This window comes from Rhipicephalus microplus, chromosome 3, assembly GCF_043290135.1.
Source record: "Rhipicephalus microplus isolate Deutch F79 chromosome 3, USDA_Rmic, whole genome shotgun sequence".
NCBI classification, from domain to species: Eukaryota; Metazoa; Arthropoda; class Arachnida; order Ixodida; family Ixodidae; genus Rhipicephalus; species Rhipicephalus microplus.
Window position 1 is genome coordinate 128189741 of NC_134702.1, and position 27811 is coordinate 128217551.

A 27811-nucleotide genomic window follows, 5' to 3' on the forward strand; every position below is an offset into this window, starting at 1 on the left:
GTGGCACATACCCCACGGCCGGGTATGTGCTACTGGTAAGCGGGTATGTTGCCATAGGTGATGGCAGTATCTACCAAGTAGCGAAGAGAACACACATGGGATATTTTAACGCGTGAACGTTAAGCAACACCCGACGTCGGCAGCGTCGACCCAGTGAAAGCATAAAATAATTGTGAGTGTTTAGAAAAACCTCACAAGGTCAGCGTTGAACCCTCGACGAATGCAAATAATAAACTTCAGGGTCTTAGCAGGAATCAAACCCAAGCATTCTGCGTAGCAGTCAAGAATTCTGCCACAAAGCTACGCCAGGTGTGTGAACTACTTTTCAAATAGACGCTATTCGTTAAACGTCAATGGTTGTTTCAGTGATGCCTACCCAGTTTTATAAACATAACGTATGGACTCCTTTGATACAGCCGTCACTTCTAGTTAACATCAATTGTGGAGTTGATTTATGCAGCCGTTTCAAGGGCCAGCATCTTCACGAGCATCAGTGCTTCATATCAGATTCTGGGGTTGCTAATACGCATGTTTCAGTTGACATCATTGCAAAATTGCAAACAACTGGTTGTATAAACATCTGCAACTCTTCAACAATTGTCTGTGCGTGCAACATTTGTGCATATATTTGGCGTCATTTCGTGACGTGTCGCTCAATAAAAAAATTGCAATACGGTCACCTTTCTTCCGCATGCTTCGCATAACTTTCATTCCCAGGTACGTGGCATCTGCCGAATTTTTCTCTGTTAGCTGTCATCTTCTCCACTATTAGCAGCGAATTTTTTCAAAGATACCGTGAACATATTGGTGTGTACAAATGATTCTCGCAGCCCTTGGCATGCCAAGCAACTGCTGATGCCCGGTTGCGGCGCACATGTTCGAGGAACTTGGCACGCGCTCTCTTCTTGCGCTTTTGCTTGTGCGCGGAATGCAGTAGCACTGTTATGTGAGATGACGACTTCAGAGAGAAAAAGATAGCGAAATAATGGTAGAGAAAAGAATAAAATATGGCTACAAATAACGGTTACCTGATGTCTTGAGCATAAAAAAGTAATATTGGCAGAATAGTCAACAAAGGTTGCAGCAGACGCATCAAAGACAATAGGTCAAAGTGAATCAAATCTATCTTATCTTCACGTCTTGCTAGACAAGTAGCCTGCATTGAAAGTGTACCCACAAAGATGAATATTATCTGCCTATTGACATTCCATATTCAAGTTTACCTTGTTAAAACTACTGAATATTTCCACAACCCCACAGCACGTTTCCCTTTTCTAAGCAAGGCATGAAGCACTTCATTTTATTATTCTACATTAGTCTCAGTTAGCCTCAATAGCATAGCATCGTCTCATAACCATGCTCTGCTTAAGAACCAGGATACACTATGAAATCGAAGCTTAAAAGTAACTCTCTTTGTAACGCCAATCCACATTTTTACTGGGTTATCAACTGATTAAATTTCGGTGTGTCTATGGTCGACACCATCTGCAAATTGTTGGCTGCAAATTGTGGCTGAAGGTGAGCACGGCTGAAGCAGAGATGAAACGAGAGACTTGCTTCATCGGGTCAAGGAGAATGAAGAATTACGCTTTGGTGATTTATTGATTCACCTCTGCGACAAACAATTTAATTCGAATGTGTCTTTACCATCTAATCCAATAGAGTAACTGAGTTACCTCAAATTATTTGTCGGTCTTGAATATCACCAAGTCAGAATAATTACTCTCACAGCATAGACGGCGTCTGCGCTGACTACTGTTCGCGTATCATCTGTCAATTTTGATTATACAGATTTCCTTTTCTTGAACTTTTCACCCCAGTAACCAGTGTTAATAAATTGCCTTTGGTAAACGATGTGTTGTTTGTACAATATACGCAAAATTATTAAGCATGCAATGACGATACATGCCTAATATGTGAAATTCTTGTTTGCTCAACTGTTTTCTTATCTTTTTTCTGCTTTATTCTTTGAATCCACCCTTTTCTTCCCAGCTGTGTTGAGCAATGCTACTGAATTCTCAATACAGCCTCCCCACCGTTTTCTAATAACGGTGCACTTTTTGGGGTTTTCTGGTGGTCAAAGTACAATGTTCTTATTTTAATATGTTGCACGTGTAAGCGCATATTAAGCCTGTACAATGTAAGCAAATATAGTAAAATGGTATATTTTATGAGGTGCTGGGCTCAATTTTGGGCATAATAAATCCCCACTTGTTACATGAGTTATTACTGTTTCCGTGACCTTTCAAGAAACATATATCGCGGACTACGAAAGGTATGATATGCTGAATGTGCTTGTGGGAGAACCCTCAGACTACTCTGTCCTGAAATGAATCGAGATGAGAAGTTTATAAATATGGTCCCGTGGATAAATTAAAAAAGCGCCGAAATCGAACAGCGCATCGACGAATGAGCGTATATTCTTGTGAATATTTAGAAATGTCAACAAGTTGCAAACATTGAAATTCCCCAAACTTAAAACACCACAGATCATGTCACCTCATTCCCATATCAACCTTGAACCAGATGATGATGAGGCATCATCTAAGTTGCACGGGCATGATGGGTCGACAGATTCGTCTACTGTACTACATTTGTGCTATGTGCAATTGTTTTTTTAGTACTAGGAGTGTATTGCCGAATTGCCAACGGAGTAATAGCTTCTTTGTAAAGTACTTTGTATTCTCCTCTGGTCCCAGGAGGACACGCTGGCTGCCTTAAACGTTCCAGAAATGCCAGTAACTAGGGTTACACGGTCAACCGAAGAGCCGGCGCCCCTGCCTTGGAATATCATGACGACTACACCGCCCGAACAAAGAGCTGTTGTTCCGTCCTCTCACCTAGAGGGAGATGAATGTGTCGGAATTCTCTGCCGCTATGTGGCCATTACGCTGAGGTCGACACTTGACTTTCGCGCTGACCCATGCAATGATTTCTACCGGTATGTCTGTGGGAAATTTCAAGGCGACGACGTCTTCAGACGCGTATGTAAAAATAACCGTAGCGTCTCCTCTGTGCTGTCGGTATTTTAGATTGCTTCTTTTACTTTATAGTTGCTAAAGATATTTCGAAAAGGAAGAGTGAACGAAGTGGACGTCCATTACCCACAGGCGGAAAACATGACACATCCTCCTTAATAGTCCATTTTTTACCGCAATATTCGGCGTTGCCATCACAATTACTGAACGTAAATTAAAAACTACAATTGATACTGCAGTTACTTTTTAAGGCTTTTTGTGTGTGTGCCTCTCTTGGGTCCCGCAGATAATTAGCACCATATAATCCACAGCCATAAATAGTTTTGCATTAGCCCTTTTGGCATACGCTTACACCAGAGAATAAATAAACAGCCCTTTGATTCAATCCCCCATTTTGGCTTACTTCATTCCCGCGCTATGATGCTTTTATGCAGTGGGCAAGTGGTCATTAATAAAGTGTTAGGGTGAAAACTACCACGTGATTGTGACACCTTCTTAAAAAATGCGTTTCCCAATTTCCTGTCCAGCCAAGCAAGTTATTCAAACAAGCTTACGTTAGAAGAAATGACCATCCGCCGTATCTCACTTGGTGAAGCACTGAGAGCGTGATTTGAAAACAGTAAGGTTGACTGGAAGTTGCAGCGAAATGCAGTTTCTTGCAGCATATTTCCTTTTTCCTTTACCTAGTAACTTGTAGCGGGCATAGCGACTGCCATTTTCACCTAATATGTTCTCAACAGCATCGCATGGCAATAATGTTCGAAACAGACCAAGCAAGCTCGCAAATCAACAGAAGTAAATGCGAATTCCAGTGCACCGTCCAGTGCTCATCGGAGATTCAGGATAAAACCACGATAGTGTGTCACACTACAATGATAATATACATGTCTACTATTTCGCACTAATGTGTGTGGAATCAGCGATGATATTTGCGACGCTTCCGGTCACAACAGCGCTAATCAGCAAACGAAGACTGAGAAGGGTGTCGAACACGTTATAGCACATCTTCGATCACGTTTCCTTGCTGATGTTTGTACTTTTACATTGCGTACTGAAACTTTTGTGCACAGAACGCGCGTAGGCAGTCGAAAGGTTCACAAAGACAAGTGCAGTCACACCTGCATTTCTTCGAAAGCGTTGCGTGATTGTAATGTTTTGCACAGCCAAAACAGGCTCTCAAATATACAGAAGTGGCGAACTTTTCGTCATGGTTTTCACGCAAAAGTTGCAGTATTCAGCGAAACCAACTAAATTATCTTCTAATATTATTATTAAATTTTCACATTGCCCTAAAAGCTCTAATATATGAAGTATGATAACGTTGCCATCTCGTAGACGCCATGCTGCACTTCTCTCGCACTCTATTCTTGACCCATTGCACCTGCTGATATCGAACCATCCAATCGCAAACGATAAAGGTTTATTTATAGATGCATTCCTAGCCAGTAGAAGCCGCGTGGGCAGCCACATGAACAAGTAGATGTATAATGCAGTAGAAAATGGGTTAAACTAGACAACATGGTACGCAGGTTCACAAGAAGACGGAGAGGAATGTATGTACTGCCTTCTAACGGCCGACACGAAGCTACTTAGTTCCGGCATTTCAGGCTGAAATGTCCATTCTTGTAATTTGAATAATACTTAAAGACTATTGTGCCGCGAATCTGCAAGCCTCTGTTTGAAGAGAGCGCACTTCAGAAAGTGTCCCTTTCACAATCCGCTCTTGAACTCTCGGTGTAGTGTGCGACCGCAACAGCCCTCTGCGCTGTTCACTGTAGCCTCTTGATTTTCGCTACATGTGTTCCTTCAGCAAGCACGAGGACTGTAAGAACAAAAGATTGCCGACACATTACCTGCGTAAGTTTGTATACATGTGAAAACTATCCATTAAAACCCACATGACGCAAAATGTTTGCTGGCATCTGTACGCGTTAGACATTACCTTTCACTGATAGTTGCTCGAACCAGTCAAAATATCTAACTAAGTAGTTAAAATTGTAGCGAACGAGCTTAGTTATTTATTGCTCGTCCGATTGAACCATGCATGACACCCACGTGTCTTGTTCGTGTGTAAATCGTCCGACACTCTCAGTCAGGTGCCGGACAACGAACGGCATATGGGCGGCGCGCTCCTGCGTACTAAAATCGTGTCTATAGGGAGCCCAGCAATAAAAAATACAGGTTACAGCCGCGCGGCGGGGAAGTAGTGCCTACAGCCGATAAGACCAGGCGCAAGAAGGAAAAAACATTGACCCGTATGTGCATGTTAATCTGCAAATGTCGTCGAAAGACGATAGTCTTACGTCTGGAGAGATTGAACAAAACGTCTATTTGATGTTCTGCCCAAGAAAATTGATGAATGGTACACTGGAGGCACTGCGCTAGAGTGCCCCGAGCGTGCAGCGAAGGCGCAGGAGCGCATCAAGTCATGTCACACGTGAGACGCGAGCGCCATCTGCCAGTTATCTAGGAAAACCAAAAGCGCGTTACCTGAACGCCCGTCTAGGAGATGATAAAGTGTAGAACGCAAGGCGACGGGTAGGTGCCACCATCATGTCGTCATAGCAAAGCATTGCAAACGCTTGCCTTTTTGTGCAAACGTTGTCTGGTCAGCGCAACGTGATAAGCGCTACGGTCCTTATAATTAATGTATGCCTCTTCTTGCAAGAAACACAACAACGGAATATTGTCGTGTTATTGTGGTGTCTCAGGTACGCGCAATAATTTCTTTCTAATTCACAATCGCACAAGTATAAGCCTTGTACCTTGAGCCATATTGGTGGGTGCTGCGGATGGGGTCGACCGTTAGGACTGTCGTTTGGCCACTTTGGTGGTGTTTAAGGTACCGTTACCGCGGACAAACAGACCCAATTTTTCGCGTCGAAGGTCAACAAGAAAGACTATTGTCTTTAAAAGAAGGAGAGCCGCCATCTCTGTCGCGCCAGCCTGGCGCAGGGAGCTGGCATCAACTTACGAGAAACGGTTCAGCGACAAGTGCAAGCGCGGAAAAAAAGAAAAAGGAACGCCCCCACTCCCCCTCCCCCTCTGCCACCACCTCACCAGCGCAGCTCGGCGCCCGGAACCGGCATCACGTTCACCATCGCCTGCATTCCATGGCATTTGTGCGTCGCCGTTTCGTCCCGCTGTCTTTTAATTGTCGTTTTTCTACAAGATGATCAGGGACGGAAACATTTTTCAGTGCGTTACGACAAACTATATTCGAGATATCATACATCTCCCTGAATTTGGGCAAACACCGGGATGTGCAGTCCCAGTGTTAATCTTTTAATTTCAATTAAAGAGCACAAACAACGTTCCGTTTATCATTTGTCGAGGTATTATATTGTGTCATGCACTAAATAAAAGAGTACTAGAGGATGCGCGACACCTTACTGAAACACTGGCTTATGTATGTTGACGCTCGTGTTCTACGAAACAAGTTGAACAGACGATTTTAGGAAAGCATGATAAAAACGAAACAAACTGAAGGCAGCGAGGCAGATGAAGATCAAAATTAAAAATCTATTCGTTGATGTTTGATTAGCGATTGCGTAATTTTGATTAAGAACGTCAAGTACAGAAGTCGGGGGAAGAAGTCAGCAGGGGAGCGTATGTCACCGACATTTGCTCAGTTTTTTTTTCAATATTATGTTCAGTACTAATATTGAAGCATGAATTTGCAACAGTGAACCACGACGAAGGCTACCAGTGCACCACTGGAGATAATGTACCAGCCATAGAAATTTCCATTTTCTAATGTGCAAGTGCCTGCAGTAACAACAAAGATTTTGAGAATCGTTCTGCACGTGTGGTCAGATTTGGGTGCACGTTAAAAAACCCCAGGTGGTTGAAATTTCCCGAGCCCTGCACTACAGCGTCTCTCATAATCATATGGTGGTTTCGGAACGTTAAACCCCACATATCAATCAATCAGAATCGTTCTGCACCATTTCTTGACACCAAATGCACACGGACGTTCGCGAAAGAGAAGTGCAGAAGCATTATTTATTTGAAGAGAGACCGACCTTTCTGTCGCTAATCTGTGTACGTCATACTTGACCTTGACGCGCGTTTCGGCGTTCCCTTGAACAGCTGTGTGATGCTGAATAAAGGTAAGGGTAGCAACTCCGCATAAATACGATCAGTTAAAGAGTGAAATGATTAAAAACCACTCTATGTCGCTAAATAATGCGCATAATTTTTAAATTTGCGAAAAACCGCTTATATGGGCGAGAAACTGCTTTTAAAAGAAGCGTAAAATGAAGCTTTTCTTACGCGATCGCGTCACTGCCGGGCTGCCTACTAAAGTGTCACTCCTAACCGCAGGCCGTATCATGCCAAGACAAATTTGGCATAAAATGCCAGCTAATCTTTCTCCCGGCTATTCTAAAGGCCACTTCAAATCGGGCCGGTTCTCTGGGGCACGGCTATGGGGCCGCGTAGAAGCGGCGATAATTTGGCTTGATTTGCTGCCTGCAGGTGTGTAGTTTAGCCAGGATTTGAATAAGAGTGTAGTAGCCGGGCGTAGTACTAACTTCTTCCTTAGAAATAAATGGTTCGCATAAAACTTACTTCCGTTGATATTGCTTAAATGTTTGGAAACTGGCTTTTGCTCCGCGCTTTCGCAAGTACTAATAGTATACATGTAAATATGTGTGACTTCTAGAGGGTTTCAATCGCCTGATTCCAATATCTCTTATGCTCTTTTGAGAAGCGTTTTCTACGGCTCACATAAGAATTAAAGTTATGTACACCTGCCTTGTTATGTTCTTTTGGTCTTTACAGGTTCAAAATGTCATAAATACGGGAACATTTGTAGCCCTCAAGTTTACTGAAGCACCATTGGCCAATCAAAGTGCGTTTGAGAAAGCAGTTGCGATGTATAAAGCCTGCGTGGGTTTCGCCTCGGCATACCAACCAGAGGTGAGAGGAAATCAAGCTAATATGTATACATGGAGCTTTTTAAAACATTTACACTCCAGGAATGGTGAGATATTGAGATGTTTTCTCTGTTGTGTCTTTGTAAATACCGTTTAATTGAAGCGAAGTAGTTTAAGAGGTTTTTCTGCACATGCGCTCCAAATCAGCATATAATTGTAATTCCTAAAATTACACTGGAAATATGGCAGGTGTGCGTGATCACTTGATCTGCATGACATGCTCTTTCGAAATATTTTTGCGGTTTGGGGTCTGACCGATTTCATCATCATGGGTGCACTTAGTCAGACAGACAGTGCTAGGAGAATGAATTGTAGGGCACACGACGCCATTGTGTGCAGTGCCTGTGTAAATTCATCTCTCCGCACTAATAAAATACATTGGTACAAAAGCCCCACCCCACCTCCCTCCCCCTTCATTCTAAAAAAGAGGTGTGGGTAAAAGTAAACACTGTGATATTTTCATTGTTTACACCACTCTGGTATGATGGGCATGTGCTCCCGATTTGTGAGAATGCATTGCTTTGTGACGTTTTGATTATCTAAATCTACGCCAACATTTTTATTTTAGCGCCATGACTGTCGTGTTGCTCGTGACTTCTTTATTACACCTAACAGTCACGCACTTTCGTACAAATTGACAGTGCACCTACTGCTAATAAGTGGGTAACTTGTGTACGTTTGCACACGAATCAAGGACCATAGTGCACTGTAGCATACCACGCGTTCACGTTGCTTTTTGGCGGCAGTAACGTCTTCAAGCAGTGCTGCTTTACTATATGCGGAGTGCGTGGCCTTATAATTCTTTCATTGTGACCACTCAACATTTTTAACATTTTATTCACGGGAACCGCTTAATGCTCAATATAACGTGCACAGGGAATAAAAGTTGCCAAAAGAGACTACTAAAGCGAAGCGCTGATGAAGACGGTATGCTGTCAGTGTCTTTTAGAAAGTAACAGAAATGCGGTACAAAAAATACCGTATTACTTCACTGTGTGTTCTTTCTCAATCATCAGGCTTAAATTGATTTCTGTTGCAATGACAGTCCGCCTGACGAACGACAGGCTCTTCGGTGACGATTCGTAGGCTGAGAGAAACAAAGAGCTGTACTGACCCAACCTTGACTTTCTGGAAGCATATTGTGGTGCTGGAAAGCCTCTATTGAAATTAGTACCGTCATCAGCACAACTAACAAGAAAGAAGGAGCAATTTAGTAATACTGCAGTGTATTTGCTCACTGTCTTTCTGTAATATGCTAAACGCGTCTGTTCGCTTACTTGAGGTTACACAATACTGCCACTGCGAGTTAGCAGGCGTCCGCAGTTTCTTAACTTGATATTTGAACACATCTTCACAGAGGTATTCAATTTGCAATCGAATCAGGCGAAGTTTTGGAGAGATACCCACACAAGCATATATGCACACACCAAAGGCATCTTCCTGTTAACCCCTTTCAACTCATCCAAGCCATATTTGCAGGCAGGTGGGTGAGTTATTTCGAATTCATAACTAAGGGAAAAGGGCTTTCAGCTCGTTCTAGGAAAGCCCCTTTTCGAGTACTTGATAATCGAGACCAACCCACCACTACACTCTTACACGCAGACCCTCAGGCCGCGCCCCAGCCTTCGGTTAACCTCCTTCCACTCCGTCCACCTTTTCATCAGTACACGTTCTCAATAAACGCCTGCATGGCGAGGGTAGCCCTCTTTTTTGTCGGATGGCGGCACGGGGCATGACTTCGTCCTATGCGTTCACTGGCTTGCTTTTCTGACAGTTTCCGCAGATTGTATAGTACAGAGTACCATTTCCTCACATTCGTACTTTCATTGCGGGACCTTCGCACAGACAGAATTGATGTCTTAGGTAGCTGTGCAAGGATTTATTGGTCAGACACCACCTTGTACGAAAGACACGTGACCCATGTTGTCCTCTGCCAAAAAGGGGTGTTTCATCTTGCCAGCTCAGCTATCGCGAGACGCTCGTTAAAACTCCCAAATATTAGGCGCACACCAATAAGCTACAAGCAAGCGAACGAGGGGCACCCGTCACTGTACCTCAAATAGTAGAGCATTGGACGAGTAATTTTAAGGTTGTGGGCTCGAATTTCACAGACGGAAAGCGTAATTCCTAATTGACACTTTTTTCTTTTGTTTAAGAGAGAATCATTGCTATGTGGTAAAAAATCACAAATAATGTTCCCTAATCAGTATTGTGCCTAATTGTCGGCCGGTTTTATAAGTTTTTACTTATTAATCTACTGTGTCGACCCTTGTACCCTGCAATAATAGGACATTATTGAGAACTAGCAGACAACACTGCCGAGGAAACCTCTGCAGGCCTGTTATAAGTTTACGTGCTACGTAAGCCATAGAGGCAAAAAAGAGTGTTGCACACTCGTCGTGATGACTACTGGCTGCTCTAACTGATGTTCCCGCGTTAAATGCGCAGACGTAACGTACAATGTAAACGAAGGAATGAACGCCAGAGTAGTTCAGTGGTCAATCATCGGACGCGTTATTTGAAGGTTGCAGGTTTAGTTGCTTATATTTCCAAACACGTTTCTTTCTTTACAATTACAATAAAAAATCTTATAATTACATAAACCACATTTTTCTTTGCATATTTGTGGGTCAGTTCAACTTTTTATTGTTTGAACAAAAAGAAGCCTTTGAAAGTTACACTTATGTCTCTCGTAGTACGAGGGCGAGAGAGTTTTTAATGGTATTGTGATGCTACATTTGAAAATACTTTGAACGTTTTCCTTGGCAGACCATAGAGCTGGCGAGATGGATGATTGCAATGAACCTGGACTTCCTGAACCCGACAAGGCTAGAGACTATTGACCCAGTTGAGATGATGGTGCGCGGATCGCTTGAGTTGGGAGTGGAAGCGATCATTTCAATCCGATTCATGGATAGGCGATTCTTCAAAGGGACAAGACTAGTAGAGGTACAGCAACCAATCTTTGTTGTCTAGCAATTGTGATTGTGTGGTAATATAGGAGAGTGTGTCATATTACACGCAAGAATGCAAGGATGTAGTAAATATAGCGGTTAATGTTTTTGACGGTTTCTTACCCCTTAATTATCAATTGAAGCGTTGTAGTGTGACTCAGCTTTCCACAGTCACAGTAGTACCCTTTGGTTTACTTAGACTGTACAGATGTAGTTTATGCAGTTCTCCCTCAAGCGCTTCCGGTTTGCTGGAGCAGAAGTGCTGAAGAAGTAGGAGGACCATTAAAATTCTTGGCTTCAGCTAGAGGTCATTACACGAGGCATGCTTCAAAAATGTTGCCTCAATATTCGCTATGTGCATGCACTTGGATATATGCACAACTTGTGTGAAAACTGAACAAGACCATTATTTGTGTTCTTAACGAACACCAATGTAATGCTGCTGTTCGAAACGTAATGTATTTAATTAAGGAACCGTGTTCACCTCTGCAGGATTGAGGGTGGAAATTCTAGTTCTTTAGATAGAATGACTTCTTCATGTACCTTAGCCTCTGTTTGTCTGTTAAAGGTGAATACAGATGTTAATAACTTCCAAAGTGAACAAATGGGCACTGGAATTGCGATATGCGCAATATTCAGCAAACTAATCCTGCCATTGGAACGTACGCAGATTAAGGAGACTACTTGGGGAAATGCAATATAGGCTTGAAAATTCCAAATCTTTATTCAATGTTGTGTGGCAAAACATCCAGCCACACCGGAACAGGGGCTAAGCCCAAAGCTGCCACTGACGTCTGAGTGAAATTCGTCAAACGACGAGCGAAATGTCACCAAAAGTCGCCATTTTTCTTCAATTTTTGCCAATAAAATTGTCGCTCTACAACTTCGTGGCTTCCCTTGTAGGAAAAAAATTCTCAATTATGCATTCCTAGTTTCTTTTTTTATGCCTCGAACAGTACGCTACCATCCATAAGACCTGAATTATACTGACGCTTTCCAAAGCTAGTCATATCACCTGCTTTACCATGCGAGCCCTGAAAAAGGCCTGCATGCACTAGCAGCACTCCTGAATGCTAGCACCTCGTAACAAAAGCCTGTGATGACTTGCATTGTACCAAATACTGGATGAAGCCATCGCTACAACGAGAAATGGATGGTGTGCGTAGCCCTCCTGCAACATTAGAGAATTTGATTGCCGCGAAATTATGCATTCAATAATCGAATACAAAACAACGAAATTAAATTCGGAAGTATTTCGTAATTTTCGCAATGCCCGCACAATGCTTTATGCGTGGTCATGCTTCCGATATACGTTCACCTCAATTCGATTTCTGAAGGCTCTGCTAAGAAGCCCTACTTGCTGACGCAGAGCTAAATTATCCTAAAAACAATTTTATTCTCAGTATAGGAAATTATGGGGCAGTACAGCTGAGAAGAAGCCGACAAGCTATTCCCGGCAGTTGAAGCTGTGGTCAGAACACGCAGCCTTACCGTCCCCTAGCCACTTCAGAAGCGAAACTTTGAAAAAGCCTAGAGCTCTAAAAGCGTAATATAACACCACTGCCTCGCAGAACGCGAAGCAGTCCACTGGCCTAAACATTCCGAAAAATTGCAGCCGTACGCGTGTCTGTGCCAGTACTTCGCTAGGTGAATTAGGAGATACACACAAGAAACAAAAGCGAAATAATAGATTGTGCGTTAAGTGCTGCTTGTACTGGTGGGTCTAAATCTACGAAAAATACAGACAGTTTTTTCGCCAATTCCACTCGCAGACACTGAGTAATAAATGCATAAATCATTTCATACCTAAGGCGAAAATCACCGAAAATTCGCCATGTCGTCATTCATAAGTTTAGGTCACCACGGGTTTTTCCGAATTTGCCAGTTTTGTAAAAAGTAGCCACTAGCGAGAACCCTGGTATAATCGGCTTACGATGCTCAAATCAGCTAATAGCCGTAGATATTGTGTTACCTACGGGGTCATTTTTGATGATCGCAGTTTTTGGCGAACAACAAACCTTTCCTAGCCCACTTTGAAGTCTTTTGGTGAATTCGAGGTATTGTACATGCGCTACAATTATTACACGTTTTCAGAAGCCACAAAATCAGATAGGCAGCGTGTCGTGGTCATGAGAACAAATTGTTGAACGGCCCCTTTATTATGAGCCCATTTGAAAAGCGCCTCTCCAGATCTCAACCAACCAGTAACGGGTGAAATGAATAGGTAGTTATTCACAAGCTTTTCGGCCAAAGTATTGCAAGATGTTTTATGTTGCTGCTTAAATTATTGGTTCTGCGTTTTTTTTCACTGTTACATGCAAATACAGATGCATTGCCAATTCTCTTTTTCTATTCACTCACAGATACACTACAGCAGTGAACAAAGCAACTGGTCGTACCAGAGACGCTACAAATGGCCAAGGACGAACGAGGAATACTACAGCCGCCTTTTCCTTATGTATGGAGTAATGCGAGCTGAAGCTTACCTGTTCTCCAAGAAAATACTCGCGTACGAAGAACAACGTGAGTTGAGCTCGTTTTGTTTTTGCACTGCCAATTCACAACTGTCAATTTAGTGAGACTGCTGTCTGCTTTGTGAAATGCATAATGGGTTACTACTCACGCCCTGTTTTAGCTGCAACCTACAATAGAAAATTATATTAGGGAAATAGAGAGAGGATAACTTCTTACTTCGAGCCAGTACTTCGTCTTCAGAGCCAGAAACTATCGAGGTAATATCATAAGTCCGGTAATGTAACTTCCTCCTTGTGCAGTACATTGCCGTGTGGCGGTGTTAATTCACACGACAGATGAGTAATGCTTCTCACTTATGGTAATCCGAGAGTTTTGTGATTTCCAGTTGTTTTTTCCGTTGAAGTGAATATTTTTATCGCGCTAAATGTTTTGTAACACTTACGGCCCACTAATAACATTATCATTATTAGAAGTGTCACATCTCTAAACTACAATCTCATTATGCGGGAAGTGGTAGTGGGGTGCTCCCGAAATGTAAACAATTTGGTGTTCCTTAAAGTGCGCTGAGAAAGCACAGTATACTCATGTTAATCAATTAGCCTCAATCTAAATACGACCCCTGTGGGCAGGATCAAAGTCGCGACCTATGAGTCAGCAGCCGAGCACCACAACCAGGGCTTCATCACACCATAGAATTTGTCGCAAGATGTGAGTGCTTCTCTCTTGCGCGTAAACCGTCTTTGTTGTTAGCAGAATGGTTAAGAGCCGTTATGCCAACCCAAGACCATGGTTTATGCAAGATTGAACCAAGAATGCTATCTATATTTTAAGAATGGCTTCTAGCTTGAACTTTTTGTGTCGTTATTCTGACTAACCCACACTTCAAAAGCGATAGAGTTAACTCTCTGAATAACTTATTATGGATTCATATTTGAACTAGAAATTTGGATAGTACCACAACGGAATGTCTTTTTTATGCCTCTTTCAGTAGAATTCCACGTATAGAGCTTGCAGAATGCTCCATTGTGTACAAAGAAAGACTGATCTATCGAGTTCACTTTGCACACACTATAAAAGTATAGATTGATGTGTGGTGGCGTCGCCTTCGCACAGCAGCAGCCGGACACCCTTTCCCATTTTTTCCATGAAATGTTATCACGTTGTGTGTGAGAAACGGAAGTGGTGTAAGGATGTGCGACCGAGCCGTAGTGGCCGCAAAGTTGCTGAAATAAAGTTACTTGTTTGACTTTCACGGACGCACTGCTCACTTCTCTATGCTAATTTGCGGCTGCGCTCGCGTTTCGCGCAAAATTGGTGATTCCGACGAGCAGAAAAGGCTATGAACACCTCTAAAGGCACCGACACACCGACACTCTCCAGCGTCGACGTCAAAATTTCTTTGTTTTGGACTGCAGATTCTGCACTGTGGTACATTTCGGTAGAGTCACTATTTGCTACTAGACTCGTCACAGCAGATTCTACAAGATATCAATACCTGGTGAGCAGTCTGCCGCCGTCAACTGCTATCGAAATTCAGGATCTGTTGCTCTTCCGACCAGCAGACAAAGTCTACGTGGTATTGAGCGCAACACTCATTAGCAGGGTCACGCCCCCCCCCCCTCCCCCCCGAAAACCAACGGCTGCCACATATGCTCTATAAAGCAAACGTTGGTGACAAAACTCCGTCAGCTGCTGCGTGATTTGCAGCGATTATTGGGCGACAAAGCGGATAATCTGGACAGCATCTGCTCCGAGAAATATTTCTACAAGAAAAAAAAACTTCCAAACGTCATAATGACCCTTAGTGCTTTAAACGAGAATGATCTGCACACATTGGCTGAGTTAGCCGACAAGCTCAAGGCGGTAGCTCACACAGTGGTCGTGTACGTTACGAGTGAATCGTTTCTACATGGGCCGCTTAACGAGATGAAGAGAGAAATCTCGCGTCTTGTGTACTCCGTGGCCACCCTTCATACAGCTTCATTGTCGGCCAGTCCAAATTTATTGCAGTCGGCCATAAAGCGTCAAAAGGTATGTTCTTACCACCGCAATTTCGGCAACGCTGTACACTGCAGAGAACGCTTTGGTAGATCTTCATAGTCGCCGATGCAAGGTTTCCCATTTTTGCGGCAGATTTCGTGGCCACTTTGAACTGTTAAACAATGTGCGTAACTGGGGCATTCAAGACCCAGTGTCACAAGGTCATGTAAAGGCCAGCCTTCAAGACATATAGCACTCAGCCCTACGCTAATCATGCCAGCAGGCACTGTTCGTATCGCCTCCACACTGAGTGAATTTTCTGAGCTGACACCAGCGTCAACTGGGATCTCCAATAAAGCATGACGTATTTCACCACATCACTACTACCGGGCCTCTTGTTCACACTAGACTACGTCGACTGTCACCTGAAAAACTAGCAGTGGCACGGCAGTAATTGGAGAATATGTTGAAGCTGGGGATAATTCAACCTTCTACTAGTCCTTGGGTATCTCCCCTTCACATGGTTTCGAAATGACCAACGGGTGACTAGTGACTTTGCGGAGAATATCCAGCTCTTAAAGGTGTCACAGCACCCGACAGGGGCCCCGTGCCACATATTCACGGCATACTGGCAGGCCTGCATGGGGCCGCAATTTTTCCCAAAATTAATCTCGTGTGGTCCTACCACCAGATAACTGTTTCACTTTAAGACGTCCCCAAGACTGCCATCACAACACCTTTTGGCTTACTCGAAATCGCGCGCATGACATTCGGCCTCAACAATGCAGGTCAAACATTTCAAAGGCTTATAGACGATGTTTTACGGGGCCTCAGTTTTTGACACGCCTGCCTGGACGACTTGCTTATCACGAGCACCAGCCCAAACGAACTTGAACAGCACCTGCGGATCATTTTTCAACTTCTATGTAAGCATGGCGGTATCATCAACGTATTCAAGAGTGGACTTGGCGTGCCTGGGTCATCATTTCAGGATCACATCACTTTGAACTCGGGAGTACGGCCATTCACATCTAAAGTGCAGGTCTTGCAAGACATTCCACTACCAACCACGGAGCGTCAGCTGCGCGAATTTCTCGTACTGCTACACTTCTACCACTGGTTTGTGCGTAAACGCACCCATCTCATACATCTACTTCGTGGACTGCTGAAGGCAACGCAGGAATGTTCAAACGACATTCCTTGGTACGAAGTGTGGCAGCTTGGGCTAGTCGGTATGACATGATGATAGTTATAGCGTGAGAACCGAACGACAACACAGAGACAAGATTCGTGTCCTTCATGTCCGTCTTCTCTCTGTGTCGTCGTCCTGTTCTCGGACTATAACTATCGTGCTTGGTACGAACAAGCAAAAAACGCTTTCAACCAAATTAAGGAGGCCTTGGCGAGGGCCGATGTTTTGGCATACTCACGGTCGAAAATTCTCAAGTGTTTAATGGTAAATTTCTCAGAAATACCTCGAAGAAATCGACACCTACTGAGCGCCGCTATACAGCACATTTGGGCGAGAATAGCAAGCAGTCTACTCAAGTATGCGCAGCTTCGGCATTTCACGGAAGGCGCGAGATTTTCATCGTAACCGAACGCTACCCTTCGACCTATGCTCTTCGCTGTATGCGTTCAGATGATGGCACACACACATCCCGAGAACTTTGCCAGATGGCATACATATCAGTGTTCTCGACAGACATCCGCCACGTAAAAGGGTGAGACAACGTCGTTCCCGGCGCGCTGTCTCGCCGGCTTGAAGCACTCTAAATGCCACCAAAAATCCAAGAAAAGTAAACTTCAACGCGCTGACAGCAGCCCAAAAAGAATAGGAAAAGCTAAAAATCTTGCTAGCAATAAAAACAGCCCGAAAGCTAGAAGAGATGCAGATTCCGGGATCAGGTGACCAGATTTTCTGCGACACTTTCACAGGCAAACCACGGCCACAAGTACGTGTCAATTTACGTCACCGCACTTTTATTTCTCCACAAAAGTTATCAAATCATGGAATCAAAGCTATACGCAGAAGAGTCTCACAGCAAGGTTCATCTGGCCAGGTATTAATGGAGACGCGCGTTGCTTGGCAACAGCATGCATGCATACCATGCCAGCTTGTCAAAATTCATTGACATACTGTGACCCTGTTGGTAGAATTTGCACCTCCGGATGAGCGCTTCAACTACGTACACATTGACATCGTCGACCTCTGCCACTTTTTAGGAACATGCCTATTTAGTGACGTGCGTAGACAGATCCACGCACTAGGCAGAGCTGATACTATACTTAAATGATATCACTGCTGACACAGTTGCCCACGCCTTTCTGCACCACTGGGTTGTTGGTTTCGGCGCATCAACCACAACAATAACAAATCGTAGAAGGCAGTTTGAATCATCACTATTTGCCGGCATAACACATTTCATTGGTGCCCCTCGCATCTGAACTATCGTCTACCACCTGATCAGCAACGGCATGGTATATAGCGTTTTCACCGCCTGCTCAATTTTCTCACCGCAGCAGAACAGCACAGCTGGATGGAGATGCTGCCATTGATTCTCTTAGGAATCCGAACAGTTGTCAAAGAAGACATGGTTCTCATAAATCTTACCGAACTGGTCTACGGTACGACACTATGCCTTTCTGGAGAATTCTTCACTGGCAACCCGCAAGACGGTTGCATAGCTATCGCAGTCAACGCACTTCGGCTTTGAGACAAGACAGAACATCGAACTATGCGGCCAAGATGGGAAGTGCCACGCACGGTGCATATGCCATTAGAACTTGGTGCGTGTACGCAAGTGTTTGCGTACCATGACGCTGTTCATCAGTTCATCGGCCACTCCAACCACTTTACGATGGACTATTCAGAGCGCTACGTGAAAAATAGCACACTATCGACGTGCGTGGTCGTCCCGAAGTCATCTAACTAGAAAATTGAAACCAGCGGAAAGCGAAGATGCAGACACCGTTTCACATGTGCCTTCATTGACGACTTCACCCTCCAAGGCAGAGCTCGTTCAAACAAGCCAAGTAACAAAGACAAGCAGTGGACGGGTCTAGAAGACGCCCTGTCGTATGGATTTGTAAACAGTGTGAATTGCGCTATGAACGTTCGTTAAGTCACTAGGAGGGGAAGTGATGTGGTGGGCTCATTGTTGCACAGCAGCAGCCAGACACCCTTTCGCATCTTTTCGGAGTAATGTTATCGCGTTGCGTGTGAAAAAGGGAAGTGGTGCGTGGGTGTGAGTACGAGCCGTATTGGTCGCTCAGTTGCCATTCTTCGCCTAACCACTACCACCACCACCAAGTTAGTTGCTTGACTATCTAGGACGGACAACTCGCTTCTTTGTGCTGATATCTCGCGGCGCTCGCGTCCAACACGACAGGAGCATTCGGGTGATTTGCCAGGCTGTAGCGCCTTTTACTTCTTAGAGCATCTCAGGTGATGGTAAATGTTTAATTTTCCAATGCTGTAGTGGAAATACTGGGGCCCTCTTTCTTTGGTTGGTACACATACCCCGTACTGTCGATTAGCTTTTCAATTGTCCAAATGCTTGACCATACTTTGCTCCTGTGAAAAGGCACGATAGAATAATTAAGCAACTGGCCATACTACTTTTGCTCTCTTTCTCTAAAAGTCTCCTGGTCGAAGAGCCAATTGGCATGAATAGTTTGAACGGTGAAGGCACGGGGCAAGTTCAAATTGAGCATGCTTCAAGTGCACAGGACTTAGAGCAGAAAATTTATGTTTTAATGTAGGTACAATTAAAAATTTTAATTAATTTTTATGTGCATCAATAAATCAGGGTCTTCTTGATAGCACACTCATATCTCCTAAACATACTCAACTGCAAAGTTTGATTTTCCCCTTGTATTCAGAGCATTGACAAACGTCCCGAATTTTGCAGGAATGTCCCCAATTGCGTGCAAAGTCCCGAGTCCTGCACCATTCATGTCGCGGCCTGGATGGTGTGGAACTCAGAACGTTGCCGGACCATCCCATTTTTACCGGACCATCCCATTAAGTTGTTTTATTTGATCTAAAGCGCGCCATACCACGCACATCATGCTACAGCCTCACAAACTTCGCTGCGACGGTGCGGCGACAAACGCTGGCGAGCAGGATTTTGAACTCGGGCGTGAAATGGGACAATTTTTGCGCATAACTTCTGCATCCAGTAGAAGTGTTCTCAGCAAGACATGGGCAGCTAAGTACCACTTCATTACAAGGTGTCGCAAGGGTAAAGATCTCATGGAGCTTTTTGACAGATACTGCAACAAAAAAGGAATCTCACCACCTCCCAATGTAAATAGAGGCGCCCCCGTTCTGTCCCGAGTTCCTTGGTTGAAGAGTTGGTAAACCTATGTGTTCACCTTATAACAAGCTCGAGTGACAGAGCTGATATTGCCTTCATTTCATACACTTGAACGCCACAGCTGCCCCCTTGTAATTAAATACCCTAAAAGCATTTCTAGTTAAAAAACGCGATTACTTAGCGATACCTCCTATTAGTCCTCTTAATGTATTGTTTTTAGGGTCTGTAAAGGTCCGTAGGTTCAATAAAAATACACAAAATGCTTCTAATACTTAGAAAATTCAGACATCTAGGAATAAATGCTTGAGGTTGGTGCCACTCTGAGACCCATTTTCGCAACGTGGCTGCTCCAGCTGCAGAGTGGTGTGGCCAATCAGCGACGGAGCAGTAGTTGCGGTGGATTCATCGGCACGCCACACCGTTTATATTTGTTTTCAACATATCTTCTTCTTCCATGAAACACGTTGACCTTTTAATTCGCGCTTTGAGTTTTTGACAGTTACACATGAGATTTTTCATGAAAGCATGTGAAGAAGCTGTAGACTTGGTTCCAACAATAGGTTTTTTGCCAGAGCGGATTCAGTAGCCGCACCGTAAGACACGAACTCTGCGCATCTGCACATGATGCACACATGTGCGGAATCTCGCTGTCTTACTTTCATGGACAAGTTGTGCGAGATTGAACCGCGTCACGCAATTCACCCAACCGGGATGCTTACCGTACACCTCTGACAGCTTTCGTGGAGGTGGTGGCAGTCAGCATCGTGCAGTATTGCGTTGCCGCGGCAGGTTCTCGCTAGTGTGGCTGGGGCATCAGTCTTCATTGTGTTAATGCATTTGAGTCGAGCGGTGACTTTTTCTTAGCCTACAGTACGTACCACTTATAGCCACAATAGAGTTCACTCTCGTTAAATAGCGCACACTTTTAAGCAAAATATTCGCCAGAAGTGGTGAGCAATAGCCCGTATCAGCAAACACATGCAGCAGTTGACCCGAATATAGGCAAAATTATGCATTGTATGCCATCATTAGCCCCTAACCAGTCACTACTAGCTGAAAATAGCATGAATGTTTCAAAAATATACAATTCAGCTAACAATAAGTCAGAGATAGTTAGCACTTAGCCAGTTCTACAAACTATTGCAAATTATGAGTAACATCTAAAGTATCCACTTTAGATGTCACTAGGTTGTCAAATCGTGGCTAACCATTGTTTACTTTTTTTGTTAATGCTTTAAATGTAATTGTATATATATCGTGTACATTGTTACGCTGATTAGGATTTCCAAGATAAATATTTTTTCCAGTGCCAAGTTGTCACTTGTGTCATTTATGTGATGCTATAGATGACCTACATATAGATTTATTCGCATGGTGCATGTTATGATGAATCCGTCATATCTTTAGTGAATGCGTGCCCATTCAAGCCCCGCCGCGGTTGCGTAGTGGCTAAAGTACTCGGTTATATATCCGCCACAGCCGGGTATATATTCTGCCACAGCCGGGAAATATATCCGCCACAGCCGGAATTTGATCCCGCGACCCGTGGGTCGCGGGATAAAATTTTGGCTGTGGCGGATATATTTTCAATCGAGGCGAAAACATTGTAGGCCCATGTGCCTATATTTGGGATCACGTTAAAGGTGGTTGAAATTTCCAGAGCGCTCCACTACGGTGTCTTTCATAAGCATGCGGTACTTTCGGGATGTTAAACTCCACATATGTATCAATCAATGCGTGTACGTTCTGAAATACTCATACAAAACTAGCCTACAGTTGCTCAACGAGACTTCTTTCGGCATGTAAAAATGCAGCCTATGTTTTGCAAAAGTCGTGTAATTTATGTAATGAGCATGTCTAACGCAGGCATAGCATGTGTGCGCCTTACACGTGGACCTAAATGCGATAATATGACGACAATTCGAAATGCGACGTCTTCGCAAAATGAAGCTGCAGAACGCAAGAAAACCTCATGTGAAAAACCTGTGGGGCCTCTGCCGTATTACGGTGGTTATGGGACTCTGCTATTGACCCGAAAGTCATGGGTTCTACCACTGCCATGGTGGGCGCATTTCAATGAAGGCGGAACGGCTAAAATCTCATGTATATCCACCTAGAGTCTCGGTGAACAACTCCAATTGGTCAAAATCTTGCAATAGCCTGCCTCTATAAGGCCAAAGCACCTTAAAAACCCTGACCATATTACTGCTGTGATACATACAGTTTTTTATTCTTCTTCTTCCTCCAGTACGAGCCATAGAGAAAGCCACAGCCAATCGGAACAAGTACCAGTTCATTGTAATTTCTGAGCTCGGCCTATACACGAGCCCTTATGTCAATTCAGGTGGGTGGGACTACGTGACAGATTCTGCTACATGTAAGGAGCAATATTTCTTTTTATATCCACTAATCGTTGCCAGATGACTGTTTTGCAGAATTGTTTGGATCACCATCTTCGTTATTTACCAGCAATTGACTTTGCATAGTACACTGTTGGCGAGTCAACACTGCATTATTCAAAAAATCAAATGTTTACGACACGTTTTTCGGTATAGGCCTGCATATGCACTGTTTATCGGTATCTAAATTTAGCAAAATTGGTCGACTTTCGCTGCGATCTGGTTATTTTGGGCAAAAACTGTACGAAGCAAAAGTAATAAAGCAGTGTTCCCCAACAACCGAAACGAAGTGGCGATGTGGGTATTGCTATCTACTGAAAGTCTTGACTTTTAAGAAGTTCTGCCGTGTATGCGTTTTTTGATGCTGTGTGCGCATAACACCGAATGAAATGGAGGCTGCTGAATGCCGCATCCACGTGTGGGCGAAAGCTGGTCACAAATAATAAATTGCAACCAAGGCAAAACAGCCTAAAGTTTCAGTCGTTCTTCGTTGCTCTTTAAACACTACGGATGGCATGAAGTGGTCTAATATATCACTGTTTTGATGGAAGCGCAAAGGAATTTTGCGATACAAAAATTGCAAAAATATGCGACGTAATACAAGCACCTAAGTTTTTTATCTTAAAGAAAGCTGTCTTCTCTAGAAAACATGTGTTAATAAAGCCACAACTAGTGGGGTGGGGGGTTTCACATTCGTCACATGCTGCCGATGTCGGATATTTCTTAACGCTTGCGCGTTAAAATTTGCCATTTGTGTTTTCGTCATTCCTGGGTAGATACTAAGTGTCAATCACTTGTGGCACATAGCCGCAAACCATCGGCATATACCTTCCTGGTGGTATGGGCTACTGTCTGGCGGGAAGTGTTTCACGACAAACGCGACGGGATTGTGACATTATTCATGTCTTGACCAGCGCATCAAACTCGTAAACCAACTTACCCTCCGAGGCTAATTTTGGTTCACGCTAAGTTAAGGGGGTGACCGTGAGAGCACCCAAACGTAAGCGGCAAGATAGATAGATAGATAGATAGATAGATAGATAGATAGATAGATAGATAGATAGATAGATAGATAGATAGATAGATAGATAGATAGATAGATAGATAGATAGATAGATAGATAGATAGATAGATAGATAGATAGATAGATAGATAGATAGATAGATAGATAGATACGCTCAAAGTCGCCGAAGCTTGCTAAAATAAGCTTCGCATTTAAAAAATGTCAGATCTCAGGCACAGTGGGAATTGATGACATGCGAAGCACCAATGAAAAAGGTTGATATATCACTTCAAATCAGCGCAATGTTGCGAGGTCGAGGTAAATGATGCGGCACATGACTTAGGTGTCATGATTATCTTGTTTGGGGGTGTTGTTTACCTTCGTCATCTATCCACGTCACTTGATACAAAATTTATTATATGTGGAGGTAGCGAAACGGCTGCCAGCACAAAATGAGCGTAGTATGATGTCACGTTCTTACATGACACGCTTGTAGAGTTATCATATTTGCTCCAGGCACATAATTTCGTCATCCATTGACGTTACGTAACACCAAATTTGGTATATGTGGAGCTAGCAAAACGACCGCGAGCGCATCATGAAGGGCTCAATATACTTCAATGTAGTGTGACGCACGCGCACACTGGGCACAGCGACGCTTCGTTAGCAAAACGCGAGCACTCTGTAGTCTGACACCAGGTGCGACCGACGCGACCACCGTTCGTTGGTGCGGCCCGACGGCAATAGGCGCGAAATGCGACATACTGCAATTCGCGCCGATGCGTTACTCGGACAACACTGCGTCTCCCTCGTTTCGTGACAAAGGGACGCTGGACAAGCCTAAATGCACACGCGTCAAGAGAGAGAGAGAGAGAGAAATGACTTTATTTGGTTGAAAAAGAAGGGATTTAGGAGCTAGATGGGTGGGACCCCATGTCCAAGGCTCCACTGGCTTGCGCCGTCTGCCGGACGTGGTCCAGGAGTGCTAGTTGCACCTCCGGGTCCGAGCTAGCGAGGAGTGCCTCCCATTGCTCCAAAGAGTTTTCCATTCTATACATACGCTGTAAGCTATCAAGTTCATTTGGCCGTTTAGCACAACTCAACGAGATATGGTAAAGGGTCGGTGGCGAGTCGCGACACCACGGACAATCGCACCCATACAAAGTTGGATGAATTTTGTGCAGTCGTGCAGTCGGGAATTTTGTGCAGTCGTAATAAATTTGGATAAACTCCCGTTTGAATTTCACGGAGGTCTATGGCGTCTTCCCCTTTAAGAGATTTGTAGGGTGCGCCATATTTCTGCCGCGTGCATCGCTGGTTAGCAAGAAGCTCTCGCGGAGCCATCCGAGCCGGGTCGTTTTCCTCCTCCTCGCGAAAGCCGTCGTTGCTGGGTGGTGGTAACAGCGAGAAAGGCGGCTGCTCTGCTCGGTTCGTGAGCGCTCGAGCTAGGGCGTCTGCCCTCTCGTTACCCTCTAGGCCTGTATGTCCAGGGCACCAGACCAACCTAGAAGTGTTGCTCCATTCTCCGCCTAAAAATTTGCAAATGTTTAATGGGAGGCGGCCTTTCGTGAATAGCCGGCACAGCTCTTGCGAGTCAGAGAGTATGGTGATGTACGTATGACCGTCGCTGCGCTCTCGACTTTTAATCGCCAATGCGATGGCGAAACATTCGGCCTTGGTGATCGATGTAGTGTACAGTGATGCGCTGGATGCTATGCTTCTCGTGTCACTGCTTACCATTGTGACGACGCAGCGCTTCCAGTTATACCTGGAAGCATTAACGTATAGCACGTTCTCATTGCCTCTGCCAAATTTTCTGATCCATTTTACACGATCCTCTCGCCTTCGTGATGCCGCTCCTTGGTCATGTTCCTGGGGATAGGGGCGATCGAAATACGTCGTCGTACTGGGTCTGGTACGTCCACCAGCTACTCGTACAAGTTTTGGGGTTGCGGTGTTATACCCGACCTCATCAGTATCTCTCTTCCCGACTTCATCTGGCTGAGGCGGTTGTGCTGAGAGATGAATGTTGCTGCTTTCAGTTCAGCGTACGTGTTATGCAGGGCGATCTCGAGAAGCCTCTGTGTCGGAGTGCTTATTGGTAAGCCCAATGCTGCCTTGTAAGCCCCTCTGATGATAGAATCTACTTGCTCTTCCTCGCTCTTGTTCAGCGTGTGGAAAGGCAAGCTGTATGTCAATTTGCCCATTACGAGTGCCTGCACTAAACGGATAGTATCACTTTCTTTCATGCCTTTTTTTTGGAAGTTGATCCTCTGAATCATCCTAGCCACTTGTTTAGTTGCCGATTAAAGAAGACGGATAGTGTGATTTGCCCTACCGTTGCTTTGAACCCAGAAACTCAGGATCGGGGCGACGGTGACTTCTTTAATTTTCTGCTTTTCAATTTCAATTTCTATTCATCTGTTGCTTTTGTAGCGTTTGCTGTGTATTCTGATCACATCCAATTTTTCGGGTGCGCAGCTGAGACCATGAGACCACTGGTTCTGGCAAAGTTTTCGACAGCCAGTGCCGCCTCTTGCAGAGTCTGCTTTTTGCTGGCCAGGGACCCCCATGTGGCCCACAGAGTAATGTCGTCCGCGTAGAGGGTACAACCTAGCTGTGGTACACAATCCAAGGCTCGAGCGAGTCGACGCATGGCGATATTAAACAACAGAGGAGATATTATGGCTCCTTCAGGCGTTCCCTTGTTTGGCATTCGGAATGGCTCAGACCTAACGCTTCAGATACCAATTGTCGCCTCCTGATCGGTGAGAAAATCTTTTATATAGTTATATATCTTACCCCGCAACCAATTATATTTAGCTCGGAGAGTATAGCTTCATGAGAGATATTCTCAAAAGCTACGTTTAAGTCTAGAGCAAGCAGCAAATGCTCTCCACCTTTGGGAACGCCCTCGAGGACCTCTTCTTGTATCAGGAGGAAAACGTCCTGTGTTGAGAGACCACTGCGAAAGCCCAGCATGGTGGCCGGAAACAGCCCCCTTTCTTCTATGAAACTCTGAAGTCTGGTCTGAACGACCCGTTCGAAAAGCTTCCCCATACATGACGTAAGTGATATAGGTCTGAGCGCTTGCAGGGAGGGCTTTTTTCCGGGTTTCGGAATGGTTATAATTTTGGCGGTTTTCCATTCTGCAGGGACCTTCCATTTGATCCAATAGTGTTCATTGAATTGTTTTGTCATGCCTTCGATGGCTTTGTCGCTAAGGTTTTTTATCATCACATTCGTAATTTGGTCTTCACCGGGGGCTGTGTTCCTCTTGGCTGCTTGAGCTGCCGCAAACACCTCCTCCTTTGTTATCGGCTCGTCTAGTTTCTCATTTCTAGCTCCACTGTAACTCATGTGATTAGCCGAATTACTTGGTAGACTATCGCCAATAGATATCTCCTTGAGGGCTTTCACGAGGACGTTGTCCGTGCCCGGAAATGTTTCTGCGATATTCTGCAGTGTTCTGCTTGTCGAGAATTTGGACTTGTCTGGATCAAGATAATTTTTTAGGATGGAACAAGTTTTCGCGGTGCTCAGTGTGTTCTGAAGCGAACTGCAGAACTTGACCCATCCCTCGGTAGCCAATTTGCTGGCATAGTCGTTTGCTGCCTCTACAAGAGCAGCGATCCTACGCAGTAGTGTCTTATTCAGGTGTTGACTTTTCCAACGCTTTAGTAGGCTGCGCCTGCTCTCCGATAGGTGTAGCAGACGGCTGTCTACTGCTGGCGTCTCTACGGTTTTGGCTATTTTCTTCGTAGTTATGGCGTGTACCGACTTTATGTACTCCGACCATGGCTCTATCAAAATTGGTGTAGAGTTGGATGGAGGATCTCGTTTCCTAAACTCCGTCCAATCTGTGATCGCCGCGTCGCCTATCAAATCTGCGCATTTTGGGTGCAGATATGGAGACGCTTTTAATGTAATGGTCGCTTCCTAGATTTTCCTCCAGGTTTGTCCAGGATGCGTCTTTGAGGTTGAAGGTGAAAGTGGGGTCCGGGAACGTGTCTCTACATACGCTGTTGCGCACTCTCGTGGGCGCGATTGGGAGAGTTAATAAACACAGGCCCAGCCTAGACGAAGCATGTTCGAGACGCGTTCCCTTCGGCGAGTCTTTTGGGTAACCCCATGTGGTGCTGGGTGCGTTAAAATCACCCAAACCCAATAGGCGGTCCTTGTTGCCTGCGATTTTAACCATCTCAGCAAGGAGCTCATTGAAGTCTTCGCCTTTGTCTTTTGGAGGACTCTATAGGTTTATTATCATAGTCTTCGCTTTGCCTCTCTTTTGAGAGAATAAACTGATAATTTGGTAATTGATCTGTAGCGTTCCTATGTACTCATCCGTTCCCGCAATCTTGCTCATAAGCATCGTTACGCGGGGATAATTTGGGTTCTGAAAAACATAATAACCCCGAAGCTTCACTATTCTGGCACCAATTTCTCGCAAGCATATAACGTCGGATTTAATTGGTGCCATATTGACATAACTCTGGAGTGCGGCGGCGCGTTTGTGAAAAGTGCGGCAATTCCACTGCCAGATCTCTAATTGTTCCACACTTCTCAGGTTATTTTTGGCCATTATGCATGGGTGCTTCCGCGTCGTCGCGATTTCCCATGGATTGTTTGCTATTTCTAGCGGAGGTCGAGCGAGAGCGCTTGTTTATCGCGCTTTGCAAGCTGCTACAGCGTCATTCACGTAGTGCCTTTGAGTTTTTAACTCCTCGCCGACGAAAGATTTTATCTCATTCATGAAATCA

At 44.5% G+C, this 27811-nt stretch overlaps 1 protein-coding gene across 2 annotated transcripts in view; it reads left to right on the forward strand.

Moving 5' to 3' along the window:
- The window catches only part of LOC142803345 (endothelin-converting enzyme homolog), a 139728-nt gene that overhangs the window by 41717 nt on the left and 70200 nt on the right, over positions 1 to 27811 (forward strand). The window contains exons 3-7 of one of the 2 annotated variants that reach the window (XM_075888462.1): positions 2700 to 2984; positions 7764 to 7901; positions 10688 to 10867; positions 13236 to 13395; positions 21898 to 21993. In XM_075888462.1, coding sequence (XP_075744577.1) covers positions 2700 to 2984; positions 7764 to 7901; positions 10688 to 10867; positions 13236 to 13395; positions 21898 to 21993 — 859 coding nt within the window. The remainder of the gene's footprint in view (positions 1 to 2699; positions 2985 to 7763; positions 7902 to 10687; positions 10868 to 13235; positions 13396 to 21897; positions 21994 to 27811) is intronic. The other variant, XM_075888463.1, reaches the window with a different exon arrangement.